Genomic DNA, 24,113 nt, shown 5'->3' on the forward strand with positions numbered 1-24,113 from the left:
TAAGCTCCACCTTGCCTCCTGGGGCACTTAGCCTAACTTGGGCTTTTTCTCCCTTTCTTTTCTTTCTCCTTAAAAACTATTTTAATCTCTGCTCTTCCTGGTGTTCCTTTTCTTTTCTCTCTCATCTTTTCCTCCTTTCCTTCTCTTTTCCCTTCTATTTCTTACTTCCCCTCATTTCTCTCTTTTCCCCCTCCCTCCCTTCTCTCTTCTTCCTCTCTCCTGTCTCTTTTCTCTCTTCTCTCTCCTCTCCCTTTCTTCTTTCTCTCCACCTCCTCATCCTGTCCCGATCTCTCAGGCTCTGCCGTCTTTTCTCTTTCTGCCTTTCTGTTTTTCTCCCTCCGTCCACCCCCTTTCTAACATCCTAATCTCCCTGCCACCTTTGCTCCAGCACTAGGCTAGAGAGGCTGTCTGTGGTGGAGCCAGCCATGAGCTGACAGCTCAGCCAGCTGTGCGGAGGCTCCCTAAGGTCACAGTGTTTCCTCACTGGGGATGACTTGGTCATGATACACTCTGTTTCCTCATTTCTACAGTTTTCAGTCTGAGTCTGAGCCTGGGCTGGGGCCACAGCTGACTGGCTGATAGGAAATACCAGGGACCTGAGTCTGCTCCTGCTCTGGGACAAAAGTCCAGGTAAGAAGTAACTTGTTTGGGTTTTGAGTTTGGAAAGTGAAAGGGGAGGAAGGCTGGGATGACTCCAGCTCCAGATCCCTCAGGTTGACAGAGAATAATATGACCTTCATCTCACTGTCTCCAACCTAGTGCCCACCTCAGACCTATAACAACATCTGGAGCCATTCTCAGAAAGAACCCTGAATTTCAAAGTTCCTCCATGAGGATCTAGTCACTCGGGTCTAAGTGGGTCAGGCTGGTGCTGGGTGTGGCTCTGGATCCCTGCTGAGACCCAAAGAGGGGGAGATCCTGAGGCATGAGGAGGATGGCTTTTTATTCTCAGGGTCATGGAAATGAGGGGAAGGTGGAGAGCAAATGAAAGGAGGTGGGACTGCTGGGCAGTGAGTCTTAGCCATCCTAATGTCTTTGTCCTAAATCTTCATGTGGTTGCTCTCTGGGAAAAGTAGGTACCAGCCTGTTTCAAAGGGGAGGGGGGAGGTGCTGCAGAAACTATAGGAACTATATAAAATATATAATAATAAGCTTTATATAATGGATAGGAATAGATGTTAATAGCGGGTCTGGGTGAAAGGCAGGGTAAGAAATCTTGAACTCCATCATAGATTTGCAGGAGCCACCATGACAGAGGCATATGCTAGGAAGGCTTTGAGTGGGATATGGGGGAAAGAGTCCCAGATCCCAGGGGAATGTAGAGTCTGCTTCTCAGCTCAACTATCTACCTGGGCTACCTACTTCTAGGACCCTAGGCTGCAGCCACCCTCTCTCACCCATCCTATGCCCCTATTTCTTTCTTTGCCATGAGCCCAACTCTCTTCTCTTGGAGTGTTGGCCCCATTTGTAGGAGCCACCACAAGAGAGGCCTAAGCCACAGCTTCCCTCCTTGATCCATGGAACTTGGAAACCCCCTAAGAATAGAGTATTACATCTGAAAGGGATGGTCTTCCCAGATCACCCAGCCCAACCCTTCACTTTGCATAGGGAGCTTAGAGAGATGGCTTGCTTAATTAGGGTTACTCAGTGGCAGAGCCAGGACTAGAACCCAGGGATTTTGGTTTCCAGGTTCATATACTGTCTGGCTTAAATAATTTATAATATTAATATTTATAATATTATAATATAATATTAATATTTATAAATATTTAAGGCTTAAATAAACTGTTAATTGATAGAATCTCATTGTCTCAGAATCTCATTGTCTCTTGAGTCCCCTACCAGAGGATAAATCGTTTTGGCTGAGAGCAACCAGTTGAACATGAGATGTATCAGTGATGAGTTCACTCAACCCAAGGCATATGCTAGGAAGGCTTTAGGTGGAATGTGGTGAAAAGAGTCCCAGATCCCAGGGGGAACATAGAGTCTGCTCTCAGTTCAACCATCAAACTTGTGAGACCTTGGACATGTCCCTTCTCCCTTCTCCTGGCCTCAACTTCCTTGTATGTAACAAGAAGGGGTTAAACAGGATGATTTCTAAAAACCCATCCAGTTTATGAAATGGTTTGAAAGGTCCCCCTGCTATCCAAGTCCAGGAAGCCAAGTGTTCCCCAATATGAAACAGTGCCTGAAAACTGCTCACTCACAGCCTTCCAGTCAAAGGGTTATTCTCAGGAATAGCCTTTCTAGCTGTTCTGGTGATCTTCTCACAGAGGAGAGGGAGCAGCAGTGAATTAAGCCCCATAGCTTGGGAGAATGTCGAGTTGCCTTTCAGAGGGTCAGTGGAAAGGAATAGTCCTGCTTTGCCCAGGAGGCTTGTATCAGTGGCCATAAAATCAGAAAGTACTAGAGCTGGAAGGATCCTTAGAACATAGGATATAAGAGCTCAAAAGGATTTTGGAATACAGAATATCAGAGCTAGAAAGAACCTTAGAAGAGAATGTTAGAACTGGGATGGCCCTACTGTATGACAGAATGTCATACGTAAGGAACCTTAGAATACAGAATGTCATACTTGAAAAAAATCTTAGAACACAGAATGTCATAGCTGGGATGGCCTTTACAGTACAGAATGTCATACTGAAAGGACTCTTAGAACACAGGATGTCAGAACTAAATGGAATTTTGGAACACAGAATGTCAGAGCAGGAATGACCCTTAGAACACAGAATGTCAGAGCTGAAGAAGCCTTAAAACACAGAATGTCAGAGCTGGAAGGAACCCTAGAACCCAGAATGTCAGAGCTGGAAGGAACCTTAGAACACAGGGTGTGGAGGCAATGTAGTAAAGTAGGGAGGGTGCTGGGCTTGTAACAGGAAGGCTCTGTGTTTGAATCCTACAATCAGACACTAGCAGTGTGGTTTTGGACATAGCACTTAACCTTTCTGAACCTCAGTTGTCCTCATCTATAAAATGGAAATCAAAATACCGCCTAACTCCCAGGGTTGCTATGAAGATCCAATGAGCAAATGGTTATAAAGCATTTTGCAAACCATAAGTAACTCTTTAAATGTTGGCCACTACTTTTATTTTATATTTTTTAATTTTAAGTTACACTTATTATTAATACAGAATATCAAAACTGGAAAGGACCTTAAAGGGCCAATGTCTTTAAAGAAAGAAACAGACTTGGGGGAGGAAGTGCCTTGGCCAAAGTCAAACAGAGTTAGAATCCTTCCTTGAGACCAGTCAGAGGTTTTTAATACTTTGGCTTCTTGGAGAAACAGTATTTCCAATCCTGCTGGCCTTGGGGTCCTTAATCCTGAGAGTCCAAGATAGATAGGTCCAGGGCACTAACTTGACTCAGTCCCAAAGAGTGATGGTAAGAGATGGAGGAGATCGATGTGGCTCATAACAAATGGGCTGGCTCTCATCCTGCTGGTGCAGTGAACAGTTGACTTAATTGCTAGCAGGTGAAACAAAGGTGAAAAGGAAAGATCTCAGAAGGAGGAGGTTCTCAGGGTTCTGAGAAGAATGCCTGAACAGCATAAGTTGGGGAGGAGATAAGGTGATATGGGATGTTTGTGGTTTCTGTGGTCCCTTCTTTTTCAGGGAGCCTCTCATCAGTAAGAAAATCAGTGATACTAAGGAGTATGTGCTTCCTGACAGTTCCACCCTGCCCTACCTCCCCAGTCCCCAGCATTCTCCATCATCCCAGACTGGGGGGCCTTCCTAGCTGAGAACTCTGGCTTTTAAGATGGTAATAAAAATAACCATAGTTACCATTTATAAAGCATTTTCAAGTTTGCAGAGTTCTTGATAAACATCATCTCATTTGATTTTCACAACAACTTGGAAAGCAGGTGCAATTATTTTCCTCTTTTTCCAGTTGAGTAAACTGAGGCAGAGTTCAATAAATTTCCCAGGATCCACAGATTTGCAATTTAGTGATCTTTTCCCAGGGTATCTCTCACCATCAAGACAGCTAGAGATACTAAAGTGAATGAACATCTTCAGTCTCCCACCTTCTGCCTCCTGCCTCCTTCCCCCTTCCATAGAAAGTCTGTGAGGTTGATTTGAACTTCTGTCTTCCTATTGGCAGGCTGGGCTCACCACCTTTTAGCGGATCAGAAGGAAACTCTTTCAGCAAGGTTTGCTATAGGGTGGGATGGGGAGGGGAGATGCACCATTTGAGCTTTGAACAGCTGGTGAAGAATAATGTTAGAACAGAAAGCATGAAGCAGATTTAACTCCTCCATCCTTTTCCTTGATCACTCAGATTTCCTAAAAGGGAGGTAGCAACTCCTCACTCTACTGATTTTGGAGAGAAGAATGAGATGTCCTACTATCCTAGATAGAGAGTAGAGATGGACTGAGGCTGGTCCAGGAGGTCTGGATGTATACTTAAAAAACCATTCGTTAGCAGCCTTGGAAGTGGCCTGGGAACGTGGAATATGGAAGTCAAAGGACTTTAGAATACAGACAGATAATTTAAGCTAACATGTGGAAAGAAAATGGACTGAAAATTTCTGCTCTTTTCTCTGGGAAAATGCAAAGCCATGTAAGAGGGCATGGTCCTGGCTCTGAGGGCAATTAGTAACAGCATCAGAGTTCTCCACAGCCCAGATGAAAGCAATGTCATTATTTCTGAGCCTCTCCCTTCATAATAAAAATTCTATTTACTCACATTTCTAGTTATGGGTTATAAAGCACCTTCCTCACAAACATATCTGTGAGGCAGTATCATTATTCCCCATTTTATAGAAGGAAAAACTGAGATTTGGAGCATTAAAACCTAGATTCTAGAATTAATTGAACTCCTATCCGTCCTTCTTCCAGTCCAAGGCTCTTCACTCTACAAGACACCAATTCTTTCTCTCTCTCTTTTTAAACTATTCCATTCTAATTAAGTTCCTAAGAAAACTATTTGAAAGATCCACAATTTATAATATGGCAAATGAACCAAGTGCATCATGCTTTGGGTCCTGTCTATATATCTCCGGTCTGGCATCATTAATTTGAAATATAAGAATCTGACAGGCAGGGATAGCTAGATGGTGCAGTGGATAGAGCACCAGCCCTGAATTCAGGAGGACCTGAGTTCAAATGTGGTTTTAGACATTTAACACTTCCTAGATGGCTGACTCTGGGCAAGTCACTTAGCCCTAACTACTCAGGAAAAAAAAAAAATCTGACAGGCTTTGGAGTCAGGAGGACCTGAGTTCAAATGTGACCTTAGACATTAGCTTTTTGATCCTGAACAAATGACAGCCCTATTTGCCTCAAAACAAAGAAATATAAGAATTTGTAAATACATTTGAGGTGAAGGATGTATCTCCAGTTTGATCAAAGATATTACTTTTTTTTTTTTTTTTTTTTTTGCATTTGCAAGACACAAATTTTCTCCCATAGATCTCCCTCCATTTCCCACTCAGAAGAGATCAAACCTGGAGATTGGCGAAGGGAAAAGGCTTTTTTTCTTTTCCAGGATCAGAGAAAGAAGGAGATTTCTCCCCTCTTCTAAGCTCCCCCAAATTCTGTGCCTCTACTCTCTACCATGACAAAGACTAGAGAACCCCAGCTGGCTGGATCAGACTCCACTAGAAGAGAGGGAAGGTGCTTCTTAAACCCACCTCTCAGTTTTTCCCTCAGGGTTACTGTGCAAAGCAGCATAGATCATTTATAACACCATCTACCAACTTCTTGTTATCAGGGTCTTCTTGTCAGGGATCCTGAAGAGGGGATAGCCAGCCATTGTGACTATATCTGGGAACCGATTCCAAGCTGGAGTCTTTTAAGATATAAAGGGGTTCCTTCTAAGCTTTTCTTTGTTAAATATAGAGAGTGGGTATGATTGGTCTACCCAGAAACTGATACAATGGAAAGAGAATCTTTGGAGTTGAAGGACTTGGATTCAAATCCTACCATTGACATTTACTGTCTGGATAATCTTGAATAACTCACTTAATCAACTTGGGTCCTGATTTTCTTCTCTATAAAAATGAGAGAGTTGGATTAGGTGACCTCCAAGACTTTTTCTGGCTCTAAATCAGTGACTCTATGGTCCTAGAACAGTACATATATGAAAGGCCATTGGGCTGGGTATCTCGAAGGAGGAGGAGAAGATGCTGGGATGAAGGGGGAAGAGGATGAAGTTGCAAAGAATAATAATGAGCTCACCTTTTTATATTGATTTACAATCTTCAAAGCAATAAAAAATGTTTTATTGGGGCAGTGGATACAGCACCGGCTCTTGAGTCAGGAGGACCTGAGTTCAAATACAACCTCAGACACTTTAACATTTACTAGCTGTGTGACCCTGAAAAAAATTATTAAATTTTAAAAATACCATATATAATCATTTTCTGATGTGTTCTTCCCTTCCATCATATTGAACTCTTTTTATTTAAAAAAATGGTTTTGAACCCTTTTTTTGTAATAAAAAACCCCCAGTAAAGCACAACTCACCAACAAACCCACTGGATCTGAAAGAATATATATCAAGTTGTCCCTGGAATCCCTTACCTCTCTATAGACAAGGTTATAGGATCATAATTTTAGAGAAGGATGGGACCTTAGAATTCATCTAATCTGCTCCTGCCCTGTTTTTAGTGGTCAAGACTGGACCTAGTAATTCATTAAAGTCCCATTATTATCTTTTAGTGTTTTCATTTAAGGGGTTGTGGGTTTTGTTAGGTAGATTAATGCTGGACCTGGAATCAGAATCAACTCTTCCCGAGTTCAAATCAGGCTTTAGAGTTTCTAGCTGTGTGATTCTCAGCTTAACCCTGTTTGCCTCAATTTTCTCATCTGCAAAATAAACTGGAGAAAGAAATGGCAAACCACTCCAGTGTCTTTGCCAAGTGGGGACATGCAAAATCAAACATGACTGAACAACAATTACAGCAGTTTTTGTTTCCAAAATATTTTCCTTAGGACCATACGAAGAGATTACTAGTACAGATGACATTATCTTAGAAAGATTGCTGAATCTTGAATCCAAGGAGCCAAGTTTGAATCTCACCTTTTTATTTGTTAAGTGCTATTTGTGTGACTTTGGACAAATTATTTTGCTTCTCTCTCTTTATTAAAATGAAGGTTTTAGACCAGACCTGCAGGTTTGTTTCATGGACCCCTTTGAACCGAAGTAGAGCCTGTGGACCCCTGAGAATGACTTTTTAAAAAAAATGTATAAAATAAAATAAATCAGATAACAAAGGAAACCAGTTCTATTAAAATAGTTTAAAAAACAAAACAATTCATGAACCTGGGGCTAAGAACCCCTGCATTAGATGAATTCCAAGCTCCCTTCTAGGAAGAAAAGCCATGAGAAGCAAGGGACTGAACCACAAGCACAGGGCAGAGTAAGGTCTCGTATGGAATTCAATACCCTCTAATGGAAAACTTAGGTTCCCAAACTCTCAGTTCCTCATGCCCTTCAGACACAAGGACCACATGAATCAGACAGATAATGGACTATTGGCAGAAAGAGACCTGGGAACTGTTAAGGAGATAAAATCAGTTCTTGGAGTATCCATATGGCCTCTGATTCTGAGGCTGGTGGCAGGCCTTATTAGCAGCAAGAAATCTGATTAGTCCAGGGACATTTCAGTGAGGATCTTCTACTCTTTCGAAGTCCTTGAATTCATAGTGGTTGAGTTGGCCCATGGCTCTGGAATATCCATCTCTGTTTCTTCATTATAAAGCTTTTTCCTCTCAGCCTTAAGAGAAAAGCAGTGTAAGTATTACAATACTATATTGGACATTACACAGACACACACACACACACACACAGACATATTAGACAGAGGGACAAGCCAAGGCATAGGTTGATAAGACAATTTGTTCAAGAACACACTCTTAACAAAGGATGGAAATTAGAAACTAGGCAGCTGATTCTAAGGCCACTTTCTCCAGGAAGGAGGCTGTCTCCTTGCCTCTTCCCATTTTGCTCTAAATGCCTCATTAAAAATCTCTCGCCCCCACCCCCTCCACCTCTCCTATCTCCATAGAGGGACCTGAATATCTCTCAAGCACATTGGTCAAAGGAAGGAATAAAAATTTGGAGGTGGGTCCCTCCCTATTCCTATCTCCATTCTCCAGATAGAAAATTTTACAATTCCATTGTCAGGCTGTATTCTGTGTCTATTCTGTGACCTCTCTATCCATTAGCTCTGGCATCTGAATTCAAATACCTCCTCTGACTGGACCTTGTGTGACTTGAAACAGCTCAGCTGACCTCCCCTGGTCCTCAGTTTACTCATCTGTTAAATGGCAGAGGGGTTGAACTAGATGACTTCTAAGGTCTCTTCCAGATCTAGATCCAATGGTCCCAATTCCTCCATCTGCTTCCAATGGATACTGGGTCTTTCCGCAAATGTTCTGGAATCATTAGACTTCAGAAGGAACTTAAGACATTATCTAATTCAAATCATACCAAATTGATCGTGCAGCATGGCTGTGCATGATCCCCTGTGCAACATACCTCATCTTTGCTCATCCAGATTTCACTTGCATACCCCCAGTGATGGGGAACTCATTACCCAAAGCAGGCCATCCCATTTGGTCCCTAATGCTTGTCTCACCTCCCTGCCCCCTTCCATATCAAATCTTTTTTGGGCTGATCTGTCCCTATTCAGGATTGCCATTGGTCTCCCCAATTATCTCTGGAGATGTTTCAGTATATTGCTCTACTCTAACCCTGTACTTTAGAATCAGCATCCTGATGTCTATTCATTTGTAAGAGAAAGAAACAAAGAGTTGGGGATGTAGAGTAGGAAAAAATGTACCAAGTATTGCTTTCCTGAGGGGAAAAAATTATGCTGCTGATACTGCAGACTTGCCTGAACATCATTCTAATTTCATTAATATTTATGAGGCCCTGATGAGTGGTGGACCGAGGGTTGAGAGTTTGGCGAGTTTGGTCCAGCAGGAAAAGTCTCCTTGTGTTAAGCTGAGTGCTGTGGGCTGCCCCTCCTTGCCCAGCTCTGTTTAAAGTGATTACTGGCATTGGACCGAGACCCTCCCTGTAGCCCTGCTACAGGAAGCGAGGATTCTGGGGCTTCTCTAACTCTTGGCTGCCAGGCTGGCCACATGACCCCATTGTCAGACTACTTATGGGGTTTTCTACAGCTCCATCTTTCCCCCTAGCTTCCCCATTAATGGGGAAAGCCCATTCTTCCCCATCTCCCTCGGCTGCAGACCCCACATCACCCCTGTTCCCTTTTCCTGCTAATATGCTCCACCCTTCTAACTTGGCTTTTTTCTGGCCTATCAATCAATCCTTCAAACTAGAGCTCAGGCACCCCATGATTCAGGAAACTTCCCCTGATCCTCCCCTCCCCCATTAGGCCTGACCTCTCTTCTGTGAGATCAGAGAACTTTATATTCCTCTTTTGTACTTATGTTTCTTGTGATAAAAATAAGGTTGTTATTGTTATTGTTTTTTAACATCACCAAAATTTCCCCTAGGATCCCTCCCTGTTCTCTTCCCAGAAAGTTATTCTTTATAATAAATAGTATTTCTTTCAAAGACAAAAAAAGGAAAAACCAGTATGACAAATCAATACATTGAAAAAAAATGAAAATGTGTGCAATGTATATCACTAAAGGACGCCTACCACCTCTGCCAAGGGATGGGTGGGGGTCTCTTCTACATCTTGACTTTGGGGCTATGTTCTCTACAATCCTACAACATTAATTCTTTTTTTTTTTTTTGATGGCTTATATTCTAATTTTTATTGCATTTGAACAATGCAATAAAAATGCACTTATTTAATTTCATTACATTTATTTGCATTTATCTCACCTGATTTGTGTCAGAGTGGTATGACATAGGAGGTAAAGAATGGTTCTTGGACTCAAGAAAACCTAGGGTTGATGAATGAGGGAAGACAGGAGACTATGAGAATGTACATATTCTTTAGTGTCTCCAACTCTCTTGCTGGTAAGAGGTTTCCAGGAAAAGAAAGGATCACCAAGCCATAGAGCTGTTTGACTCTGGGCAACTCTGAGAATACAAGTTAAAGAGAAGGTTGCCTTTCTGCATGAGTAGAAGGAATTTCCTCAAGTAGGACTTTGCCACATCAATGAAATCACAGGTTCAGCCCTTATCCTTCTTTCCCTTGAATTGTCTCTCACTGTAGACTGCAAATATTGTAGATAGTAAATTGTAAACATTGTAGGTTGTACATAGTAACTGTAGATTATAAATTGTAAACATTGTAGATTTTAAGTTGCAAACATTGTAGATCTTAATTGCAAATACTGTAGATCATAAATTGTAAACATTGTAGATGTAACCTGCAAATATTGTAGATTGTAAACTCTTTGACAGCCAAGAACTTGGATGTCTTTTCATCCTGCACAGTGTCTAGAACTGCCCTCAGAACCTAATAGGTATTTACTATGTTTTTGTTGAATGAATAAATAACCTGATCTGGTTCTCCCTACCTATCACAGGACCACTTTCCTGAGGAGCTCTTGCCCAGCTAGTCTTTGCTATGGCAGAACATCTCATCAGTCAGCAATACATATCACCCAGAAGGAAAAATCCAGATTCCTCTTAACCTCAACAAGATCACTACCCCTAAAATGAGAAGAGCTGTCATTTATTTAAGGCCTATAAGGCTATTTACAAACATTATCTCATCTGAGTCTTGCACTAACCCAGGGAAGAAAGCAATCCAAGTGTTATGATCCCCATTTTACAAATGAGGAAGATAATGTTTGGAGAGCTTGTGACCGATTCATGCTCACACAGATGGGAAATGTTGGAAACAAGATTTAAAGTCAGGTCTGGGACCCTGACCACTAAGGACCACCACCCTCCCCTTCCATGGATGATAGGAAGTGAGACAGCAAAGGGATTTGGAAATAAAAGTACCATTGCAATACAGGATAAAGTTTCACTCATAAGTCCTGCTAGGAAATAGGTTCTCAGAAATTTACTGGGAAGCCTGAAAACTTGGGTTCTTTTTCTGAAGAATAATTATAGCTAGCAATTTTATAGCACTTTAAGATTTGTGAAGTGCTTTACAGAATTATTTCATATTATCCTCATAACCACCCTGAGAGGTAAATGATATTATTAATAATACCCATCTTATGGATAAGAAAATTGAGGCAGACTAGGGTTCATTGACTTCTCCAGAATTATGTAGCTAGGAAGTGACTGAGGCCACCATCTGAACTCAGGGCTTTCTGATTCCAGGACCAGTGCTCTATCCACTATACTATACCACCTAGCTACTATATATATAAATATATATATATATATATATATATTTTAATAGATCCCTGCTTTTCTTAATGCAGGTACACCCTCCAATGATGCAGATTGTAGCCCCTCCATTTGGGTAGTAGCTGTGGCCAAAAATAACCATTGCCTGGTGTCAGTCCTCTGGTGTGGTTCTTAGCTGGTATGGTTCTTGGACAACTCAGTTGCCAGGCCTATGAGCAAAAATCTTTTCAGCTTGTCAGAACTGTTAAAGGTTGTTTACCAGAGGAGATTGTTATTACAATTCTAAATGCTGACTTCTAACCTCAGTTACCCAGAGAATAAATAATATTGTTCCTTCAAGGGAGAGGCAATGGAGGCAACATAGTAAGATGGAAAGAAGTAAGGAAATAAGCACTTATCAAGCTCCTACTAAGTGCAGGTCTCCTTGCTAAGTGTTTTTTAGTTATTATCTCAGTAGATGCTCACAATAACCATGGGAAGTAGGTGGTGTTATTATTCCCATTTTGTAGTTGAGGAAATTGAAGCTGACAGATTAAGTGATTTGCCCAGAGTTTACCGGAACTAATTGTTAGTCAATAATAAACATTTACTAAGCGCCTACTGGGTACCAGGCACTGTGCTAAACACTGGGGATACCAAAAAAGGCAAAAGGCAAGTCCCTGTCTTCAAGGAGTTTACAATCAAATTGGGTGACACAATACATAAAAAGAAGTTTAAAAGTGGGGGAGGGGCAAGGAAAGACACCTGTATGGTGGAATAATAATATCCAGAGGAGTGCAGAGGATGGTAAATGATAAGATGGTTGCCCTGGGTGACCCTCTTAAATGGAAGGCCTGGGAGGAGCTCTCTCCATTGTCCACCCTCCACCTTCCACTTTCTCCAGTCAGAGGGAAGGAGGGGCTTCCAGGGTAGAAGGTACAAGGAGGTGTGAGTTTCAGGACTGATGGGATCTTGTTGCATGATGGGATTCTGATAGTCTAAGTCTAAGTTCTGTCTAAGATTGGGTTTGAACTCAGATTTTCCAGATTCTAGCCACTAGTATTCTATCCCCTATACCTTCTAGAATATGTAATTGGATGTAAGACAACCTGGGTTCAATCGTGATGATCTGTGTAATCTCAAATGACATAAACAATCTGGTACAGTGGAAAGAGGGCTGGTTTAGGAATAAGAGCATCTGAGTTCAAATCCTGCTTTATTACCTTTGTAAGCCTAGGCAAGGGTCTCTAGCTTTCTGAACCTCAGTTTCTTCAATTGTAAAATGGGGAGAGATAGATAGCCTTCAAGGTTCCTGGAGTTATATTTCCTGGATATGGTAGGTGGGAGGAAGCCATTCTTGTGCCCCATTCTAGGATTCTTCAGACAATAATGCACATAAAAATAACCTCAACAGGCATATGAACATGAATATGTTTTTAAAAAATGATTGACATAAATTTCAGAAGGCTAGTGCTGAAACTTAACTCTTGACTCTGGAGTTAAAAAGGACCAAAGCTGAAATCTTGCTTTAGACATTGTGGGCAAGTCACTTAACCTCTGTCTGCCTCAGTTTACCCAACTGTAAATAAGGATAATAATAGCACTTACCTCTCAAGATTTTTATGAGGATCAAATGAAATAATACATGAAAGGTGTTTTGGGGGAGGAAAGACCTAAAAATGACATGAGGCTGGGAAATAGAGCGAATACATTGAATGACAGCCAGAACTTAGGCTGGGGAATGCTAATAAGATACAACAGGTGGGTCAAATTTAATAAGATTAGATTTAATGGGGATAAATGTCTGTTTACATGGGAGTTTAGAAAAATCAAAAGCACAATTATAGATTGGGAGAGATGTAACTAGAGGAGAGTCTGGAGGGAAAAGGTGTGGAAAATTTTGTGGCCTATGACATATCCAGAAACCAATGAGAGATGGAAATAAAAATAACTTATGTGACCTCAGTTATCAACACCCCAGTCACCACCCTCTGTTCTGCTCTGCTCACATCTGCAGTTGTTCTGAGCACTTCATTTTAGGAAAGACATTGACTAATTGGAGACTTACCTGGAATTAAATCCTATTTCTAATGACTTATGTGACTTTATGATTCCATAGTGATGATAGAAATAATAACCATAATCATCCTCATAAGTAGCTTGCATTTATTTAGCCTTTTAAGGTTTGCAAGAGAATTCACATATTATTTCATTTGATCCTCCAGAAATCCTGGGAGGCAGATGCTATTATTATTCCCATTTTACAGCTGGGGAAAGTGAGGAAAGTAGAGGAAGTGACTTGACCAGGGTCACACAGCTAGGCCATGTCTAAAGTAGGATTCAATTTCTGGTCCTTCATGACTCCAGAGTAGAGAACATGTTTCAGCATCAGCCTTCTAGAATTAGTGTTGGCCATTTTTTCAAAACCTGAGTTCATGTGCTTTTGGGGTTATTCTCATGTGCATTATTGTAATTATTGTATATATTATTCTTCTAGTTGTGCTTTCTATGTAACTTCAAATGTTTTCTCATAGTTCCTTGAATCTTGCAAATGGCCTGGGATCAGGAAGCTTCAAATATGTTATTTTTATTTCCTGAAATAGTATTCATATGAATATTTCTGGCATATTTACTTGACCTCTTTGGGATATGTGCCTAGAAGTGACATCATAGGGTCACAAGGTGTGAATAATTTTCTAATTTCTTACTTAATTATAAATTAATTTCCAGAACAGGCGAATGAATTCCCAGCTCTATTCTTAGTATATATGAATTTCTTGTCTTCTCAATGTCCCTCCCCTACCATTTTTGTATTTTCTCATCTGAAAAGTCAGATAACACAGGCAAAGTACTTACTAAATCCTAACATGCTCAGAAAAGTTAGCTAACATCATTCTCATCCTGAGTTACTCCTAGATGTAGTAGTGAGTCAGAAGCACAGGACTGCAGGTGGGGCAAAACAAAAGTTGAGAGGGAGCTTTTGTAGTCTGGATTTTAATACAACCTATTAATTTACTTTTTTAGTTGGTAGATCACATTGTGGACTCATAGGCCACCAAAATCTTCTCATCTTTTCCAGATTAGTTGTTGTCCAAGCACATACCTTTCCCATTGTGTTTTTAAAAGTCCCAAGTGGAATTTTGAAAAACCCAAATTTCCAAGATAGATCTGGCTTGGTGCATTTTAAAGTTATTTAAGTTCTGACATTTTCTATCCTAAGGCCCCATTCCAAGCTACTCTGACTTCTCTTCTAAAGACTTTTCCACTTCTGACATTCTCTGATTTCTACAGTTTGTCTCAGCTTTGACATTCTGTATTCTAAGGGCTCTCCTGTAATATTCTCTGTTGCAGTTTTCTTGAGGTCGCTGGAGCAGCCTTCGTTTCAGTTCAGTAATCACCACAAGCAGCCAAGTGTTAAAGTCCAAATCCTTTATTGTCTCTTTCCAAGTCTTGTCTCCTTTCATGGGGCCCGGTTAGCTTTCCTAGAGGCCTAGCTCTCTCCTTAGTTCTGAGAGCTTGAGCTCCTGCCTCCTTTTCTGCCCTCTGAATCTTTCTGGATCCAAAGGTTTGTGCTTCAGTTTCCAGCCACCACAAAGGTGTCTCAGCCTCCAAGAGCTTCTAGTGAGCTTGTCTTTTCTGGCCCTGAGAGCTTCTCCTTATATGTTCCACATTGAGTACAAACAAATCATCATATCACTAAGAAACCATTATTTGTTATAGGATTAAATCAATGCTAAACTAGATTTAACCATTGTCTCCTCAATTCCACTTAGTACCTTGTTTCAAGTTCTGGCCCATACTATCTCCTTGTAGGATTAAATCAATCATATTGAACCATGTTAAATTAGATAACTATTGTCTCTATCAATTCCACTGACTTAGTATCTTATAAGAATCCTTTTTTCAAGTTCAGAGTTCTGACCCATAACACTCTCTCACTTCTGATATTCTGTGTTCTAAGGCCCTCCCAACTCTGACATCCTAGGTTCTAAGAGTTTTCCCAGCTCTGACATTGTGGGTTCTAAGATTACTCCCAGCTCTAAAATATTTTGCTTTAAGTTCCCTTCCAGCTTTGCTGGTCTATCTCATGTGTAAAGTTGCATTGTGGCAATAAGTTTGTGGGTATGTACAGAAGTTGGGCAGCAACTATCTTTCATTTGGTACAAGAGTTGGTTGGAGGAATATGTGACAAGTTATTTGCGTGCGTGGTGGCGTGTGTATGTATATGTGGTGCATGTGTATATCTCAAACAGGACTGCAGGGCAGGAAGTAGTTCTAGAATGAAGGCTGCAGGTAAGATGTACTGGACTGTATTTGTATTTAGAAGAAAGAGTGGTCAGGTACAGTTGCTAGGAAGGATCAGTTTGTGCTAGTTATTTACTAGGAGACAAAACATAGGAAAGTGACTTTTTAAAAAGGGAGAATTTGAAAAATTGCCCAACTTCCCCAAAACAAGATGTGTACCACACCCTTGCTTCTGCCTCCTCTTCCTTCCCTAAAGCCAATCCATTTAGCAATGCTTTCCCAGGAGCCTGAGTCACCACTAATTCTTGTTTCCCCCTTGCTACCCACCTCCTTGCCTACTTCCTCCAGGGAGGGAAGTCATTACTCTTTGTGAGAGTCCTCCTTTGAAGACTTAGTTTTATCTGAGAAAGAAAAGGAGGCAAATGCAGAAATTGAGAGGTTACAACCCTCCAGATGAGATTTTGACATCAAAGAAAGTGGGCTCACCTGTTTAGTCTTGTTATGTAGGAAAAAATCCCATTTCTGACACCACTCAATAATGTTCCACACAAGGATGTAAGCATAGCGTTGGTTCTTCATTCTTATGTCTCTTATACCTTTAGGGAATATTACCTATAGGTATATAGTATAAAGTATATACTCATAGGATACCTATAGAAGCTGGGATATTACAGAAACTTCTTTGGGCTAAAACTAACATAATCACAAAAATAGAGAAAGATCATTCCTGCAAAGTGGAGAGAGGGTGACAGGAGAAGGCCAAATAATGAATTATTGACTAGATAAGTAGGGGAAACAATCAAATTAGCTCAAGGAGTTTTCTTTATCTTCCAAAGGCAATGTCCTTGGCCTTGAAGCTTGCTTCTTTTTTGAAGGGACAAGAGAACTTTTTCTCTAAAAAGTTTATAACTTTTTCGTAAGATTTTACTTAAACAAATTTTGCCCTAGATGTTGGGGATGGGAGGGATAAAAAGATCACATAGATCTTAAAAATGGGATCTCAATATACTACCACAGGGGTTTATGATGCAGTCTCTGATGAAATGGTGGCCCTTCTCAACAAGGACTTATATGTCTTGGATCCTATTCTCCCCAGACTCATTCTCCCTTTCTGATCTTCTGTCTTTTTTTAATGAGTTTATTCTTTCTTGTTGTCTATAAATATGTCCAAATCTTTTTTTCCCCTGAAGCAATTGGGGTTAAGTGACTTGCCCAGGGTCACACAGCCAGGAAGCGTTAAGTGTCTGAGGTCAAATTTGAACTCAGGTCCTACTCACTTCAGGGCTGGTGATCTATCCACTACACTAATTAGCTGCCCCATGTCCAAATCTTTAAAAAAAAAGCCTTCACTAGACCTTACCTTCATTCAAAGTATCTTCTTATAGCTCTCTACTCCCTTTCTTTTGGAAAAAGTTCTCAACTTGGAAAAAGTTCTCAACACTTTCAACTTTCATTTCCTCTTTTCTAAGCTCTGTAATCTGACTTCTGACCTTAGCATTGAGCTAAAACTGAACTCTCCCAGTTCGCTGATATCTCAACTGCCAAATCTTGATGGTCTTTTGTCAGTCCTCATCTTTCATCTTTTTTTTTAGATGACTGACAAAAAATATATTGTATTATCATATTGTTAAAGAATTTCCTATGTGAGTATCTTTAGATAGCACTTATTTTTCTTTTTCAGAGCAATCGGTTATCCAAAGGACATCAGCATTTCAGAATCATTTTCCCTGAATTTCTTTAAAAATTTTTTTTTTACTGATGTCATTTCCCTTTTCAAATATGTTTCCTTCACTCTCCCTTCTCCATTGAGCCTTCTCTGGTGTCAAAGACATATGTGTGTATGTGTGTGTGTGTGTGTGTGCGTGTTTATATGCATATGTATATAAATGTATATGTGGTCATAAGTATGTATGCCATACATACACACAGTCTGATATACATAATATATGCTATATACAGGATATAGCATATATAATATTACATATAATAAATTTATTGAGTTGTTTTTCAATTGTATCTAACTCTTCATGGCCCTGTTTGGGGTTTTCTTGGCAAAGATGTTGGACTGGTTTGCCATTTCCTTCTTGCATTCATTTTATAGATAAGAAACGGAGGCAAACAGGGTTAAGTGACTTATCCAGGGTCACACAACTAGGTCTGAGGCCAGTTTTGAACTCAGAAAGATGAGTCTCCTGACTCCAGGTCTAGCACTCTTATCTGCTATGTCACTTAACTACCCAAATATATAAGACACATGTGCATATGTATATATCTATATCTATATACATATATTTAAGAGAATCCAAAACTTGAACTTTTAACTTATGCTATCATTAATAAAAAAATAATTTGTCATCTTTTAGGCCCAGCAAAGTGGTGGTCAGTTGCCTCTCTCCCATTCAGAATGATGGATGAAAAGAACTCTGACCGGATAGATTCTGAATTCAGATACACCCTCATTCCCATTGTCTACAGTATCATCTTTGTTCTGGGAATCCTCTCAAATGGTTACGTGTTATGGGTGTTTGTCACCCTCAACCCTGCCAAGAAATTAAATGAAATCAAGATCTTCATGGTCAACTTGACAGTGGCTGACCTGCTCTTCTTGTTTACTCTGCCCTTGTGGATTGTCTATTATTTTAACCAGGGTGACTGGATCCTACCCAACTTCCTCTGCAATTTGGCAGGCTGTCTCTTCTTCATCAATACTTACTGTTCTGTGGCCTTTCTCGGGGTCATTACTTATAATCGCTTCCAGGCTGTGACAGACCCCATCAAAGCAGCCCAATCCACCACCCGTCGGCGGGGCATCATCCTGTCCCTGATCATCTGGGTCGTGATTGTAGGGTGTGCCTTGTATTTCCTCATTTTGGATTCGACAAACGTTGTTCTCCTGAAGACCGGTGGGAAAAATGTAACCCGCTGCTTTGAAAATTATGAAAAGGGAAGCATCCCTGTTCTCATCATTCATATCATCATTGTGTTCTGCTTCTTTATCGTTTTCCTTGTGATCCTGGTCTGCAATGCGATCATTATCCGGACCTTGTTGGCTCAGCCTCTCCAGCCCCAGAGCAATGCTAACGTTAAACACAAAGCCCTCTGGATGGTTTGTACCGTGATGGCCGTCTTTTTCATCTGCTTTGTGCCCCACCACATCATTCAATTGCCCTGGACTGTGGCGGAGCTGAAGATAGGTTTTCAGGGCAACAGCCGTGTGCATCAGTGTATCAATGACATCCACCAAGTGACTCTCTGTCTCATGAGCATCAACTGTGTCTTGGACCCTATCATCTACTGCTTCCTCACCAAGAAATTCCGAAAACATCTTTCAGAGAAGTTACAGAGCATGAGAGGGAGTCGCAAATGTTCCCGTGTCACTACGGATACGGCTGTAGAAGTGGTCGTGCCCCTTAACAACTATCCCATCAATACTATGACCAAGTATTCTGTGACTCCAGTGCCCTAGAGGCAAAAACCAGTGCCCTGCAGGTGTCATGCTGGGATCCAGAAAGGAAAGAGAAGGCACTCCATCTGAGCCTGGACAGTACTCTCTGCCTTGTTTCTCTGGACAATTACAGATCAGTGAGAGAGATGAGAGAATTTCTCCAAACTAAGCTGAGAAGATGTAAATTTTGCCTGAATAGGCTGCTCCCTTCCCTTCTAGACGAATAGACTTGTTCTTAGGAAATCTTACTCTTCCCAGCTTCCAGGATTACATTGGAGAATCTGCATGTGGTATGGTGATTCCTGTTTAGTGGTTCACAGACCTCTTGGGGGTTCAACACAATGGTGCTAAATAGAGCACTGGTTCTAGAATGAGTTCAAATGTGGCCTTGGACACTTGTTGGTCATGTGACTCACTCTGTCTGCCTCAGTTTTCTCATCTATAAAATGAGCTGCAGAAGGAAATAGCAACTACTCCAGTACCTTTACCAAAAAAGTCCCAAGAGGAGTCAGAAAGTGTTGGACACAGCTAAAATGACTGAACAACAATAACAGCAGCAACAACAAAACAGTAAATAGTTGCACGATATTATAATTAGTATATAAAATTACTGTGGCAATTTGCAATACATTTTGTTGTGTGTTCATGGAGCAAAAAACTTGGAAACCACTGCTTTTGGGGAAATAGCACTGAATTGGTTGACACAAGACCAGAGTTCAAATCCTTGCTCTCATACTTGTAGTCTTAATGATTTGGGACACATTAATGAACCTCTCTGGGTTTCAGTTTTATCATCTAGAAAATAAGGGAGTTGAATTTGGTGACCCCTGAGGCTACTAAATCTGTCCTACGACTTCCATTCTGTGAGATGATGCCAGAGTAAAAGCTGAACCCAAAACTCCTTTCATTTGATCCCTTCACTATCCAATGACTAGATTATTCCCTGTGAATCCTCAACATCCCATCCCAGGAGCTGACATCTCATTGGAGGTATCCTACAATCCTAGGTGATGGTTCCCATAAAAGATAGTTCTAGGAAGAGCTAACTTGAACTGGTAGGTAGAACCCACAGGATAAAAGGAAGAATTGGAAATCATCTCTTGTAGTAATTTTCTCCTTGATGATGAGGAAGATGATGAATTAACTGCTTTGTGCTGTGATCATTGAAGGTCTGAGCCACATTTCTCATAGGGAAGGACCAGGGACTGCTACTCAAACTATCCAGCTAACAAACTCTCATGAGTGAAATGGACCAGATGAATTCTGTGGTCATAAAATCATAGAGTTTGGGAGCTCTGTGAGTCTGTAAGTCCATCAAACCTTGCACAGTGTTATGAATGCAGAAGGTGTCTACTCAGTATTTGTTGAGAATTTATGTGGTGGGACTTAGAATTCAGTTTCACTCATGTTCTAGTCTCCTCTTTACTTTTGTGTGTATGACTTTGGGCATGTCACTTAACTTTTCTCTAAGTGCAAATAATACTTTTCCTGCCCAATGTTACAGGATTTGGTTTGGTTTTTTTGAGCATCAAGACTGAAGGGGAGACAACATCTGTGAAAGCACTTTGTAAGTTGTAAAGCTCAATGGAAACACACTTCAGTACTTCCAGATTTCTGTGATTTTATCTGTTTGGGTACTTCTACTAACTCAGTTTGCAACCTCTTCCATGCTTATATGGACATTTCAGGAGTTGCTATGGCCTCAAAGTTGACTGACACTCTAATAATGTGCCTTTTCCATCTTAATCAGGCTAAGTTCTGATTTAACAGATGCATACTCTCTAAAGTCTGATCTGGATGCCTTTCCAGTTTGGTACAACCAGACAATGTTTGACGTTCACCTGTAGGCCGCAATAAGGCAGCAGAGAAGGATAAACAAAGGAATAAATTGACCCCTAGGCCTGGAGTGACGATGACTCATTCCCAGATGCTGAGGAGGCTGCCTTTTCAGGGTACTTGTTTCAAGGGCAAGCATGGCAGGAAAGGTACAGATATGGCAACTGGAAGCTGGAAATCCATCCATCTCTTCTTCTGGAATAGATTGATCTGACACTTCAAAGTCCACACAAAGAAGTCCAGTTCAAAAATGGCCAGCTGTGGCCTCAGTTAGGCCTTGAACAATTCCTGGTGTGTGTGTGTGTGTGTGAGAGAGAGAGAGAGAGAGAGAGAAGCCTCCATGTCAGGATTCAATTTCTGAATCCATTCCACCAAAGCCTGGCTTTCCACCTACCTCATTGCCTGGGCCACATCTAGATACTGAACACTGTGTGGTTTGGGGGCCGGGAGGTAGAATAGCAGATAATAATCAAATGAGATTTTTTCAAATAAATGAAAGGGAAAGAACACTGGGTTTAGAGTCAGAGGACCTGGTCCTGGATCTAGGGCTGAATCTGGACTTTTAGCCAGATTTTTCTAATTCTAAAACTAGCATTTTTCTCACTTTGTCACTTCTCTTTGGATCCCAAGCTCCAAATCTATCTGTATAATCTTGGGTGAGTGTACCACTCGGGATCTCATTTATAAAAATGAAGGGATTAGATCAGATGATTCTTAGCAGGTCCATCAGTCACAGAAAACTTTGGTAATAGTTACATAAACTTTAGTGATTTGCCAGCCCTAATGCTTAGAGGGAGAGCTTCCATACTTAAGGCTAGATGGACTTTGGCATTCCTTTCAACTCTTAAATTCTGTGCTCTTCTTGCTTTATGACCCAAAGGCTTTTGGCAAGGATGTGCTGGTAAATGTTTAACAACCGACTCTTTGGAAGAAAAATGTATACATCCCACACTTTTAAAAATCAAACCTTAATTTCTGAACTATAAATGCTCTCACGGAAAATTTAACAGTCTGCCAGCCCATTAGAACTGGTTTCAGCATGGACTCTGAGAAGCCTTCAGTCAATCAATCAAGAAGCACTTAAGAATCTCCTCTGTGCCAGGCACCATTCTGTTCCATGGGGATACAGATACAAGGATAGAACAATCCCTCTCTGAAAGGCCTCACAGTTTAAAACCTGAAGGGATGAATTTGGACTCTGCTCTGACATTTACTAGCTGTGTGATCCTGGGAAAGATGCTCGGCCTCTCTGAGACTCCTCTGTAAGATTGGACTCACTGGCTCCTTCTAACCCTAGATCTATGGTGTGGGGTAGTGTGCCTCGACAGTATAGAGCTGGTTAGGGACAAGCAGAGGAAATTGGGAGGAGGGCTCACAGTCCCCTAAATAGTCAGCAGCCAGTCCATTCTAGCAGACCCCATGTGGAAAGTGGGCTTCTTGATAGAGTTCCAGAGGTTTGTGACTATCCTTAATACTGCTGCTACTTTGAACCCTGCTTCTTTGCCATGTGTCTTGTAAGCATTGGATGTCAAATAAATATATTTTTGATAAGCAAAAAAGGATTTATTTTTCTTTATTAATATTTATCCCTACCAGAAGAATGAGCTCTGCTGTGGGCTTAGGCTGGCCAATTAGCGCAATCTGGAACTTTGGGAACTAACTGAAATGGTCAAATCTAAAGTTGATGATGATTAAAGGGGAGTCCTTTCTGGGAAAGCCCATGAGACACTTCCCCATTCCCATTCCAATAACTCTGTGTGTGTGTGTGTGTGTGTGTGTGTGTGTGTGGCGCAATTACAGCAATCCCTTCCATATCAAGACTTTTCCCCATCATGGTTTCTTCTTCCTGGAGTTACTAGGTATTAGTATAGGAAAAAGCAACAGGAGTTCTCAGCTTCTCCTTCAGGTTAATGGACATCAGACCAACATGATGAATACAAGAGCCGAGAAACCGTGCCCAACTGAGTTAACATTCTATTCTTCCTCATAAACAGCCTTTCCCTGCTGAGTTAACATCCTATTCTTCCTCATGAATAGCCTTTCCCTGTTCTTAATAAATGTCATAGGAGAGAACAATAGTGGAAGGCTATGTTAACCCTCATACTTCCATACTTCCTCTTCCACAGTTCTAGATTGGAGTGACAGAGGGACGTGGGCCCAGGAACCCTGCTACAATTCCCCTAGAGGAGTGGAACCTAATTCCAAATTTGCCTAAAAGAGATGCTCTAAAGTGTCTAAATCTGGAGAAAATATCAGAGAAGGTCCTGGAATGAGATTAGTCTAAAATTTTTCTTGCTGGGAAAGAGGAGAGGTGTCCCAGAGATCTTGTCTATGTGTGTGTGTGGGGGGGTGGTGGTAAAGAAAAAACACTAGGAGGCAAGATCCTTAAATTGACACCTTCACCTTGATATGACAAGAGTGTAGAAGCTGGCAGATTACCTTTTTCAGTATAAGTCAGAAAGTACAAAACACATTTATAGGGGCAGCTAGGTAGTTGAGTGGATAGAACACTGGTCCTGGAGCCAGGAGGAATATAGTTCAAATCTGGTATCAGACATTTGCTAGCTGTGTGACCCTGAGCTTAATCCTGATTGTCTCCCCTTTCCCAGCCCCTCTCCCTTCTCCAAAAGAACACTCTTAGCACTGAGAGAAGGGAAACATCAATGAACCAGACAGTAGTATATACTATATACTTTGCCTATCAATGATGGATTAAAGATGTCTCAGTTTACATGTGTCACATCTCAAATCTGGGATCTGGGAATCTAGCATTTCACCCTCTTTATCTTTAAGAGAAGATTTCTGCCATTGTGGGGGAGAAAAGGGGCATCATTTTCTGCTTCCTTCCTCCTCCTTTGTTCCTCCAAGAGGAATATTGGGTTAGAATTATATCTATCTTCCATACCTTCTAAGGGTACAATAAGATGTTCAAGTTATTATCCCTTTCCCAGCCACTCTCAAGGGAAAGACTAATTAGCTTATTATCACCAACTTAGCTGTTTCACAGAAGACTGTCACAAATTGTTGTAGAAATCTGGGACATGACAATTATCCTTTCCACATCACAACTTTTTTGTGATTCTGATATATCGAGGGTTGGCATAAGAAATTAAATGGGAAATTTAAGGGAGTTGTGTGGAAGCTGCAGACAACAGGAGAAGGCCAGCAGATAACATAGAAAAAATTTAGAAACTCAGAAATGCAAAAAATATATGTAGAGTATTGTATAACACCAACCTAAATTTTATAATAAGGTACTGTGAACACCTCATAAAAGAAAAAAAATTCAAACTTCTTCTTTGGTATGAAGAAAGTGTAAAAAAATTTTATGTGGATTTTCCAGATCATGGGGTTGCTGTACCATAC

At 40.9% G+C, this 24,113-nt stretch overlaps 1 protein-coding gene across 1 annotated transcript; it reads left to right on the plus strand.

The window, feature by feature from the left end:
• Positions 1–258: 258 nt before the first annotated feature.
• On the plus strand, positions 259–22,322 carry PTAFR (platelet activating factor receptor). Its single transcript, XM_012545586.3, has 2 exons — positions 259–630; positions 17,830–22,322. The coding sequence occupies exon 2, from the start codon at positions 17,871–17,873 to the stop codon at positions 18,930–18,932; it is 1,062 nt and encodes a 353-aa protein (XP_012401040.1). The 5' UTR covers positions 259–630; positions 17,830–17,870; the 3' UTR covers positions 18,933–22,322.
• The last annotated feature ends 1,791 nt before the right edge of the window (positions 22,323–24,113 follow it).

Source organism: Sarcophilus harrisii, chromosome 3 (genome assembly GCF_902635505.1).
Source record: "Sarcophilus harrisii chromosome 3, mSarHar1.11, whole genome shotgun sequence".
In the NCBI taxonomy this organism is placed as follows: domain Eukaryota; kingdom Metazoa; phylum Chordata; class Mammalia; order Dasyuromorphia; family Dasyuridae; genus Sarcophilus; species Sarcophilus harrisii.

Bases quoted from the DNA above. Each gene is read 5' to 3' on its own strand.
- PTAFR (XM_012545586.3), top strand. From the start codon at position 17,871: ATGATGGATGAAAAGAACTCTGACCGGATAGATTCTGAATTCAGATAC.